The sequence below is a fragment of the Sprattus sprattus genome (genome assembly GCF_963457725.1).
Source record: "Sprattus sprattus genome assembly, chromosome: 5".
Lineage (NCBI taxonomy): Eukaryota > Metazoa > Chordata > Actinopteri > Clupeiformes > Clupeidae > Sprattus > Sprattus sprattus.
This window is the reverse complement of record NC_137924.1, coordinates 34963426-34975925: the sequence shown is the minus strand read 5'-3', so window position 1 is coordinate 34975925 and position 12500 is coordinate 34963426. Positions and strand designations below refer to the sequence as shown.

The 12500-nt window shown below is 48.2% G+C and overlaps 1 protein-coding gene across 1 annotated transcript in view; it reads right to left on the bottom strand.

Moving 5' to 3' along the window:
* arb2a (ARB2 cotranscriptional regulator A) overlaps positions 1–12500 on the bottom strand; it is a 157110-nt gene that overhangs the window by 69964 nt on the left and 74646 nt on the right. Inside the window, exon 8 of the mRNA XM_080839549.1 lies at positions 8034–8153. Within this exon, the coding sequence (XP_080695675.1) occupies positions 8034–8153 (120 nt within the window). The remainder of the gene's footprint in view (positions 1–8033; positions 8154–12500) is intronic.

Here is a 12500-nt window from a genome sequence, read left to right as displayed (position 1 = left end):
CCTCCAAAGCTCTACATACATTGACTATCTAACTCAGATACTTTTTAAATATTGTACATATAATGTAACAATAGGCGATACATATACTCAGGCATTAAACATGATATATAGTATGCATTATATATAGCACATCCACAGATAAACGAGCCTACCACATGCAATCATACATATAACATAGTTATGTATAATACATTGAAAGATGAGGCGTAAAAGCAGCTGCTTAACCAAGTGCATACATACATATCATCATGTCACATTTATTGTAATGCAGGCAGACATTACAATATGCATTGATATGCAAATGATAGCGATCATATCAACTCCCCCCGCATGTCGCAAAACCAAAGGGTTACATACCAGATGCACACAAATGCATGTGTGAGTACACACACACACACATTCACACTCACACTCACACACACACACACACACACACACACACACACACACACACACACACACACTCAAATGATCAGTACATTCGCAACATCAAAAGGTGCTCTCACTACACTGTTGAAAACACACAGACACACACTCAAAAACACCTGGCTAAAGCGAGGCTCATCACCGGCTCACTCCACACATGCAGTCCTGTGGTTCATAACAGAGGCAGAACCACTAGAATGAAAATAAACACAGAGACTGATTATCTGTCCATACGCTTTAGAGCGTTAGCCTCAGTCACGCTGCTAGCCAACCGCTAATTACCACGGCTAAGCAGCACAAGCCAAATGATAAAAAGGCCCAAAATGGTCAAATAACACTCTGGTGCTACTAACTACACCAGAATAAGACATCATCCTCTCCGACAGCCGTGTCACTTTAACTCACTCACCCTACAGACCTACTGGTTGATGGATGCAATCAGCTGACATGTCACCCCGCGCACAGGACTGTTCCAATCAAAGACAGGAGACCCTAAAGTCACAGTGAGGGCCAGTAAATCTCACGTAATAAGTGCAACATTAACTAGTTGATGTGCCTGACAGCACGAGGCACGGCGAGGCGAGGGGCTGCTGATTGTGTACGGGTTGGCGCTCACGGCACAGGTAGTTTGGTCACTGTGAAGATTACTTCCTAATTAAGCTCAAAATAGATTTGCTGCTCCTCGTTTGGGCACGGGAGGCAGCTGTCTAGACGTTTCTCCAGTGTAATGCACCTTGACGGCAAATTGATAGCAATTAAAAAAAACACAAGCACACACACACACAGAGCCAGCCCCTCGTTTGGGGGTACACATCTATTGGGGCTAGACGGTGGAATCTCAGAATACAAAAATAACAATGGAAATTTGACAATAACAATTTTTAAAACAACATATATTTCAAAATGAGTGCATAAATATATAAATGACATATGAACACATGAATAGTGGTGTCCAGATATAGTTCTCTGTGCAAATAGGGTCTGTAAATTAATTTCAAAGGTTGAAAATAAAAAAAGATTCATTAAATGCATACCTACAATAAATTCAAAAGAAATTAAGAAAAATTTAGGTTAACAAAATAAAAATTATTATTATCAAAACTTAATATATGAAGTAATTCACATACAAAAGCAAACTACCGTAGCAAACTACAGATCTTGACGAGTGATGTGAGTATATCTGGTAAAAAAAAAATGAAACTGTAAATTTGATTTCCAGTGTGTGTGTGTGTGTGTGTGTGTGTGTGTGTGTGTGTGTGTGTGTGTGTGTGGTGGGGTGTGTGTGTGTGTGTGTGTGTGTGTGTGTGTGTGTGTTTGTGAGACAGACAAACAGACATAGAGCAAGCAGGACCAGGACAGATGCTGACAGTAATTAGTGATGTTTCTCAGGAGTAGGAGAGGAGAGAGAGGATACGAGAGGAAAGGAGAAGAGAGGAGAGGAGAGGAGAGGAAAGAAGAGGAGAGGAGATTGTGAATTCGTGTGAAGGCCATTTCTACATAATCGTGCCCCCTCTAAGACCCGAGCCTCGGCTCCCTTATTGAGCCTGAGGAAAAAGGCCTTGGGTCTATCTGTGTAGCGACCAGCTGAGGCTATGTACACGGGCCTCCTCAGAATTGAGCACAAATCAATTGAAATCAAACATAATCTGGAGCGTCTTCAACTGAGAAAACAACAATGAATATGGAAAATCACTTCAGTCTTCCATGGCACGGCCCTGAGTCTATTCAGGCGTGGAGCATTCAGCGGCCCTCACACAGGGGCGTCAGTAATGTTAGGTTGGGAACGAAAACAGAAAGCCTCTTTTTTTTTAACTCAATAGATATTAATGGCTATTACATACATTAAACACATGCGCAACACATACAAAAGCACTCACACACCCACCGCTTGTGCACACAAACCCCCATACACGCTGAAAAGGGAGCCGTCCTGCTGTGCAGAATGGCAGGCATGTTTTTGTTGCATTGGTGCTTTTGTGCTACTTCAAACAGGAACGGGGGAGTCTCTCGCTGGCATGGCCAAAGCCACTAGCTCCAGTTGCCACCGCTACCAGCGGCTGAGAGCCAGCCCACAATCCGATGGCACAACCCAGTGCTACCACTCACCCCTGCCAGGGGAGCAGTCCCATCAGATGACTAAGACCAGGGAAGCAGTCCCATCAGCTGACTAAGACCAGGGGAGCAGTCCCATCAGATGACTAAGACCAGGGGAGCAGTCCCATCAGCTGACTAAGACCAGGGGAGCAGTCCCATCAGCTGACTAAGACCAGGGAAGCAGTCCCATCAGCTGACTAAGACCAGGGGAGCAGTCCCATCAGCTGACTAAGACCAGGGGAGCAGTCCCATCAGCTGACTAAGACCAGGGGAGCAGTCCCATCAGCTGACTAAGACCAGGGGAGCAGTCCCATCAGCTGACTAAGACCAGGGGAGCAGTCCCATCAGCTGACTAAGACCAGGGAAGCAGTCCCATCAGCTGACTAAGACCAGGGGAGCAGTTCCCTCAGGTTCTCTGAGTAACACTCACATAACAATGCTTCAGAACATTATGAAAACGCAGACGCTGATCAGACGATAATCAGAGACTGAATATCTGATTTCTTCAATTTGACTGGAAGACTTAAATGTCCACAACACACACACACACACACACACACACACACACACACACACACACACACACACACACACACACACACACACGATTGCCAAAAGATGCACAATATTGAGCAGTGAAGTGAAGTTGACCAACCAGCTATTTGGCAGCCTTACACTGCCTGAAAAGCACTTAGCCATTCTGCTTTTTATTTATTTATTTCTCTCTCTCTCTCTTTCTTTCTTTCTTTCTTTCTCTCTCTCTCTCTCTCTCTCTCTTTCCCACTCTGCACATGGTCACCAGAGTTTTCCCCCCTGGTCGCTTCACTCATTGATCCTTGGCTTGTGCGTGTCCTATGCTCCTGTTGAAACTGGACAACAGCAACACCTGAGGGGGACACACCAAGACCAGTTTAAAACTACTTGCAAAAGACCACAGATCCTCTCTCTCTCACACACAAACACAAACCGAGACACACACACAAACACACACACACACAGACACAGAAACATGCAAACACCACCCTGGGTGTACAGGGTGCCGAGTGTGTAGAAGCAGCAGTTCCATGAAGTGAAGGCTGGTGTTGGCTCCCACACATTAGTTTGTTGGGAGACATATGCATTGTTACGTAAGTCCTTATATAAGGCTGACCCTGTCTTCCTCAACAAGCCCGCTCCCTCGCTCTCTCCCTCTCTCCATCTCTCTCTCTGTTATGGTGCCAAAGTTGGGGGCTGAGAGGGAGGGAGGTCAGGGCGGTTTACCCACCATCATCCATCCCAGCAGGGACCAGACAAACTTCCCCAGCCCACAGAAGAGAGAGACAGCAGAGCGTAGAAGTGGCCCCAAGAAGTTAGCTTTTCTCTTTCCAACGTAAACTTTATTGCTCTAGAAATTAATAACACAAAAAGGGGGCGGGAAAATGTTCCAAAGTATGAGCGAGAGAGAGGTAGAGGGAGAGAGAGAGAGGTAGAGAGAGAGAGAGAGAGACAGAGAGAGAGAGAGAGAACTAGTGAGAGTGAGTGAGTGAGTGAGTGTGAGAGAAAGAGAGAGAGAGAGAGAGAGAGAGAGAGAGAGAGAGAGAGAGAGAGAATGAGAGAGAGAGAGCCTGCTGTGGCTGGTCAGTGTCCTGAGGGTGTAGGCTGGTGTTTAGGGCACAGCGGACACAAGACCAAATCAAAGAGACACACACCACGCCTGCCACAACACCACACATACACACACACACTCCCACAGAGCAGACCCAACTAAACCTGAAATATTTAAACATGTTCTCCCACAACGACACCTGTGAGATGTTTGCTGATGAGGAGAGAGAGCAACATTGGGTGACAGCAGCAGTCAGAATGACACCAATGAAGGGAGGGAGAGAATAGAGGGAGAGAGAGAGAGATAGAGAGAGAGAGAGAGAGAGGAGGAAAAAGAGGCTAGTGTTCACTCACTCTGACATAAAGCCATTCTCCCCTGCAGCAGTTCTCTCTCATTCAAAGGCTGTTAGCTGGTCTTTGATGTGACTATAATTAGTCCATACACTCTATGAAGTGTTCCAAAAGAAATAAAAAGTGCAATGAAACAGCTGAGCGCCCTGTGTGTGTGTGTGTGTGTGTGTGTGTGTGTGTGTGTGTGTGTGTGTGGGGGGGGGGGGGGGGTTGGGGGGGGGCTACATGGTAGGAGCCGCTGCAGACGAGCATGGCAGAGAGGCCAAATTAATCGGGGGCGGCGTTTGATGTGCCTGATCAGAAACGTGTTTATTAACTGCAAAGGGCTGGCTGTAATTAACCCGTGGACAGCATGTTTTCTGCAGGTCTTCTTATGTGTCAAACGGTCCATTCCCGTGACGCACAGTCCTCTCTTCCCTTCCTCCCTCTCTCCTCCCCTACATCCTTCTCTTCTCCTCCTTCTTCCTCCCCTTTCTGCCTGAGGAGCATTTTCTCTTCAATTGGGTAGAGGACTGCTTCCCCCTGCACCCCAGAAGCCCGCGCTGGAGAGATAGCTGTTGTATGGAGGATCGTGGCCTTTATTAGCGCTCGCCCTGATAGCAGCCAGCAGCCTGCCGGAGAGGCGCTTACGCAACCGGCCCAAACCACCCGCCGCCCACCGCCGCCGCAGAGGCAGAAGAGAGGGCCTAGGCTGGAGAGGACTTCAAAGGTAGGAGATAATGGCTGCTTTATGAGTGGAAAGGGACTGGAATGAAAGGGTGAGGGACGCCGCGGTGGGAGAGAGAGCAGAGAGGAGGGCAAGGGGGTCGGGGGGCGGGGAGGGAGGGCTGGTGCCGGAGGTTAGGGGCATCTGGACAGATTGGTCATGGGGTGAGACAAGGTGGAAAAGCATTTTGGATGGGGGGGTAGGGGGAGGGGGGGGGTAGGGAGGAGATATAGGGGTGAAGGTGTAAGGAGTCGAGTGGGGGGGGGGGTGGTATAGGGAGGAGATATAGTGATGAAGGTATAAGGAGCAGAGTGGGGATGAGAGTGGAGCATGACCTGCACAGTTAAGTGTATAGGGGACTTATGTATAGGGGACAGGCTATAGGGGGCTGGTTAGGGTGTGGGTGGAGCTTGTCATAGTAAATGACATCTGAGTTTAAGGTCAAGATAACTGATAACTGAGCAGGTTCCCTCCAGTGAAGGTGACAAAACACATGGTTTCAACAGAACTACGGCTGAACTCATACACACACACACACAATCCCCTACGCACATTTGACACACACACTTTCCTAGTCCTATACGGTTGTGTATCCATGTATTAAGGCACACACTAGCCCATCCCCTGAGGCAATGGCTATAGGGTGGGGTGGGGTAGTTGTCTATATTTAAACACCTCCAGTGGCCCATACGCAGCAGACTGTAATGTTATGTGCATCTCAATGCGACGCCCGCATGTGTACATCGCCACTTACATATGCATGCATGAATGAATACATACATACATACATACCTTCCAAATACATACATACATACATACATACGCATGAGCTACGGAACATGTCCTGTTTGTCAATTTTATTCAAACTAATTTCCTTTGGTACGAAGCTCTCAGCAGTGTGGTCCTCTCATCCACGGACACTGGTCTACTTCCAGGTTGACTTGATAGTGGTGTGTGTTTTAAGTGTGTGTGTGGTGTAAGCTGCTCAGATGTAGTCAGGAGGTGACTGGTGTCAGCAGCCTCCAGAGAGGAACGCTCCAAAACACAGACTCCGATTCCCAGGGTGCCGAGCTGTGCTGACTTCAAGGCAGAGGAGCTACCGCTGCCTTTGTAGACTTTCCTATTTTAGCTGAAGGCTCAATGTCAACCATGAGAGAGAGAGAGTAAAGAGAGGAAGAGAAAAGAGAGAGAGAGATAGAGCGAAAAGAGAGAGAGAGAGAAAGAAGAAGAAGAGAGAGCCAGAGGAGTGGGAGAGAGCAATAAGTTCAGAGTGTCGAACTTATTGTACAACTGGCTGACAGGACACAAGAAAGGTAGTAAGAAAAGAGCTGTAAGTCTCCAAAGAAAGAGAGAGCGAGAGAAGGAGAAAAGAGAAAAAAGAGAGAGACCGTGGCATTGCAGCGCTGAGGCTGTCACAGACAAAACGCTTCATGAATATGTAACGACCATATTAAAATTACAAAACACAAACAGAGTGGGGGAGTGGGGTTGAGAGGTACGTGTATGTGTGTGTGTGTGTGTGTTTGTGTGTGTGTGTGTGTGTGTTTGTGTGTGTGAGTGTTTTAAAGAAAATGTATTCCTGGAATTATCAGAGGGACAAGAGCCCATACCTCCCGCCAACCTCCCCTCCCCTCCCCTCCTCTCCTCCTCTCCTCCTCTCCTCCCCTCCCTCGCTCCACCAGAGCTCTCTGCTCCTCCACTCACGGCCCCGCCGGCATCAGACACAGGAGAGGAGAGGAGGACGAGTCAGCAAGAGAGAGGTAAAAAACACATAGGGGATGGAGGTAAAAGCGCACGCACACGCACACACACACACACACACACACTAACACACACACACACACACACACACTCACACACACTCACACACACACACACAAAGAGGCAGAGAGATGCTTTAAATAATTTGGGTTCACGGAGAGGGTGGTAGAGGAGCCAGCCGATCAAAGGCGCCAGCGTCAGCCGGCTCCTGCTCCCACTCCACCGCTCCAGCTCTGGCTCCAGCTCTGGCTGCGGTTAGCCCACCCTAAACTCCTGCTGTTCTAGCGCTCAGGGGCCCACTTACGTAATATCAGCCCTTCAGATAGCGCCCAGCTCCGAGGAGAACCGCAACACCCCCACCTCACCTCAGCTTCCCCAACCGTCTACCTCCTCCACCCCAACCCCCCACCTCAGCTTCCCCAACCGTCTACCTCCTCCACCCCAACCCCCCACCTCAGCTTCCCCAACCGTCTACCTCCTCCACCCCAACCCCCCACCTCACCTCAGCTTCTACCTCCTCCACCCCAACACCCCCACCTCACCTCAGCTTCCCCAACCGTCTACCTTCACCCCAACACCCCCATCTCACCTCAGCTTCCCCACCCGTCTACCTCCTCCACCCCATCACCCCCACCTCAGCTTCCCCAACCGTCTACCTCCACCCCAACCCCCCACCTCACCTCAGCTTCTACCTCCTCCACCCCAACACCCCCACCTCACCTCAGCTTCCCCAACCGTCTACCTCCACCCCAACACCCCCACATCACCTCAGCTTCCCCAACTGCCATGCCCCAGCGTGAATGAAGCAGAAGACACAAATAGTTTCCAGAAGAGTTTTCTTTCTTTTTTTCTTCTCTACTTTTACAGACAAGGTGTCTCTTCATTCTCTTGCCCTCTGTGTATTGTTGCTTAACTCTCAGTCTGCCTGCTTTAGTATGAGGCATAGAACGACTTGTGTTGTTTCTCGGAGTGGGATCAAAACTATGAGTCAGTGTGCGCAAAGTTTCTACTTTTCAATGGATCGTCTCCAGTTTAGAAATGTTTTTCTTTTCATTTTGATGAGGATTGTTTTCTTTCTACGTGAGGTAGGTTGGGATCTGCTGGGACTTACCAGCTCGACGAATGAGAGGCCTCCATAGCTGTGAGCGATGATGAAGATGTTCCTGGCGGCCGCTCTGGACACAAAGTTGTCCCACACATACAGGGTGTGCTCCTCTGGACTGCTGTTGTCCTGTGAAGAGAGCCAGAGTGAAGGTCAGAGAGATAGACATACACACACACACACGATGTACGAGAGCAGCATGGGGAAACAGACCATGGACCTTTAAAACACACACGACACCTACACACACTAACCCCCTTCAGCCCAACACACACACACACACACACACACACACACACACACACACACACACACACACACACACACACACACACACAAAAATCCATGGTACTGCAATCGAATGATCAAATATGAAGGAGCGTTTCTACAAATGTTTATCTCTTACCTATCAGCTTCCTTGGCAAGCGTGATTCAAGTTCTAAACCTCAAATCTGGCCCTGAGCTTGTTTATCTATTAGTTTTTAACTCATTCATTTTCATGCTATGTAATCAGCTATCTAAACATTACAGAACAAAACCCAAATATTAATCTCGCAACCACTTGCACCCACACACACAGACTCACGCGCACGCAGACGCACACACACACACACACACACACACACACACACACACACACACACACACACACACACACACACACACACACACACACACACACACACACACACACACACACACACACACACACACACACACACACACACAAACACAGATTGAGGCAAAGAGTTAACACGAGTCGTTCGTTTGTGATCAATGAGCCCTTGCATATTCCAAATGCGAAACCCAATAGGCCCCGGCGCTGTTGGGTTTAAATCTTCATTTGTAGCGCTGCCAGCGGATCAATAAGGGTCCGCTGAAGGGCTAGCTGGGCGTAATGGAGCCGACACCACAGGAAGGTCACCGGGAGACGGGACGCCCCGAGCCAGAGCAGCCACGCAACCGCCACTAATTAAAGTCGAAGAAATGCAGCTATCTGATCGCTGTTTAGAGAGAGGGAGAGAGAGAAGAAGAAAAAATATATATATTTGGTCTCTGAGTGAGGAGGAAAATGGAGAGATGGAGAGGATGTGAGTTGGAGTAGCGTTGTGTTCTGAGGGTGAGGGGTCTGTGTAAAGACAGAGTAGGACTGAATAGTAAGGCTGGTGTGATTATGCCATGCTTTGAAAGCAAACAAACGGCCATTCTTCCATGTATCTCGGGGATAAGATGGTATCTGGGGTGACACAACACTGGAAACGACACCCATTCATTGGGAATGTGCTCGCTGTGAAGACCAAATACAGGAACAGGTGAATTCATGGGCTCTCTTCCTTACTGTGTGAAATTAAACCTTGTTATTTCAGCCTCAGGGACATTTTTTAACTTCATGCCAACTTCAAGAAAACCTGTAGAGGTAGTCCTAACTAGACTTAACACAACCCCTTGCACTGAAACCGCTCTAGCCTTAAACCAGTGCACACTACCTAGCATGAATAAATGTGCCTTTCCTGAGTTCCTCACATCCACAGAATACACCACCAACAACTGGGATCAATACAGAAACAGAACAAAAACAAACTGAGCAGTCACTACAACCATAGTCACCACACACACACACACACACACACACACACACACACACACACACACACACACACACACACAAACACAAACACAAACACACACACACACACTACACCCCAGGGAACACTCTGCACTTGGGCTCGGCATGAAGACCTCAAAGCGGCCGACGAGACAAATGCACAGTGATCATTGAAATGTCATAACCTTGGACAGGCAGAGGGCCCCCATTGCCTTTGTAAATTGGGTTAGCTTGGCGCGGCGGCCGATTGAGAGAGAGGGGAGGATCAATGTAGCATCGAGCAGCCTGACAGGTGCAGTGGAGTGGCCCTCGCTCTCTCTTCATGTTTATTGAGTGTAAATAAAGAGCGGGGTGGTTGCCGGGGAAGAGTGTTCAGGTGTGATGCAACGGCATGAAAGCCCACTAGCCCCGCCCAGCCAGTCTGACTGGAGGGTGAGGAGAGAAGGAGGGAGAGAGAGAGAGAGGGAGAGGGAGGGAGGGAGATGGAGGGAGAGAGAGAGGGAGAGTGTCTCTGTCTGAAGGTCTGTGACATCAAAGCTGTTTGAAGTTCTGTGCTCCAATGCCGTGTCACGCTTCATCTAAGGGCCTTGGTTTCATAATCAAGCCCTACTGGTGTACAAGTACACACACACGTACACACACACGTACACACACACACACACACACACACACACACACACACACACACACACACACACACACACACACACACACACACACACACACAGTTCAGTGACTTCTCATCTCGACATTGCAGACATCTCTTTCCTCTGACCCTGTCCTATGCTTGAGGCTGAGACCCTTAAGGCAGGTCTGTGATGATATAATCACAGATAACAGAAATTCAGCCTTCATAAGGGCTCATGAAAACTTTCTGTCTCTCTCTCTTTTGCTCACACACACACACACACACACACACACACACACACACACACACACACACACACACACACACACACACACACACACACACACACACACACACAGACCCCTGAGAGCACCTTTTCATAATGATCACAGTCAACACACACTCAAACCCCAACAGCAAACATGGCTGCTGTAATCTCCCCTCTCTCCGCTCTCTCTTCCTCACCCTCTCACAAACACAACAGTCTTCTGGTTATTGTTTGGCGCTTCTCTGCCCGGTGTTTGTGTCAGTGGGCTGGCGGCACGCACGGCTGCCGCGGTGGACAGGTACAAGCGCATCGCCGGGCACGCGGGTGTGGGTGTGGGAGTGGGTGGCCACCTTATCGCGCGGGCACAGCGCCCTACACCTGTCAACCCATCCTCTCTCTCTGGCGCTCTCTCCTGATTGCCTCGCCGCCGCACTGATAACAGAGGCCGCACATTCATCTAAACACCATTTGCATATTGTGTGTAATTATTTCCTGGGGTTAATTAGCTCCTGTGGAAAAGAAAATGTATGCTGCTCTTTGGAGACGGGGGTTTGCGCATGGTGATGGTGACAGGTTTGCCAGGCTCCACCATGCATGCATGTTTGTTTGTTTGTTTATTTATTTATTTTTATTTGTTTGTTTGTTAGCCGGTGTGTTTGTCCTCTCTTGTGTGTGCCAACCCAGAGAGACTCCCCACTGCTCACCTGTAGCCACAATCCATTATTAAGGCTGTCAGGGCTTTCTGAAGTGTGTGTGTGATGAGCTGAAGGGTGCTTTGGAGTCTATAATGTGTGTGTGTTTGTATGTGTGTCTGTATGTGGTTGTATGAGTGTGCACAAGAGTGCATGAGAATAAAGGATTTAATTCAATTTGATTTAAATAGCGCCAATAACAATTCAAAATTGTCTCAAGGCGCTTTACAGAGCCCAGAGCCTGAGCCCCCTGGAGCAAGCACTAAGGCTATGGTGGCAAGGAAATCTCCCTTTTAATAGGGAGAAACCTTAAGCAGAACCCAGCTCATAAGGGAGGACCCATCTGCTTGGGGCCAGCCGGGAGAAATATAGAAAAAAGGGGGGAGTGTTAGAAGGGAAGGGAGGTGGAGAAGAGAGAATCAGAACAAAGAAGATGAATGAATCTACGCATCAGGATAAAACACATTAGCATCCATGCGGCATATATCCATGATACACACAAGACTGATGGTGGATACAAATGTGTAGGCCTTAACATGAATATGAGGAAATGTGTGGAACTGTATAGCTGTTCTTCCTGTGATCAGCTTACACAGTGGGCTTTCATTTCAACAGGATCCGTCTGGTCCGGCAATACAGTTCAAATGCATGTGAACTCCTCTTAACTCTAGTCCAGCACAAACACGACATCTATGTGTGCTTTCACAAAAACAAAAATCACTGTTGCTGACTATCTATGCGTGCTTTCACAAACACGAAAAAAACCCTTTGCTGACTATCTATGTGTGCTTTCACAAACACAAAAAGCACCGTTGTGTGAGCATCTATGTGTGCTTTCACAAACCTCATCATCAGTCTGATTCCCTTACTCTGACACCGATCTCAGCATCTCTCTGCCCATGGTGAACGGTAGTGACATGAATACTAGCGCTGACATAAACACTACTCTGAATGCTTCCCAAGTCTGTCATCCTACCTCTGGCGAACCTGAAAACACATTGCTCAAGTCCATTAATATACAAACACGTGCACTTGTCAACTATGGGCGTGAGGAAACGAGAGAGTGTGTGTGCGTAAGCATGTGTGCTAATGCATCCTGGCAGACCTGCGACTTTAATATGTGCATTAAAGCAAACAAGTGTGCAGCTTATGACAGCCCATGTCAAAAGCCCAGAATCAGTGAAATAACATCTCCATAACGTCAACACGTTTGGCAAACCTGAGAGCACTCACAAACAGCTGCAACACTATTTAAGTTTGTGAAAGAAACAGATAGATAGTT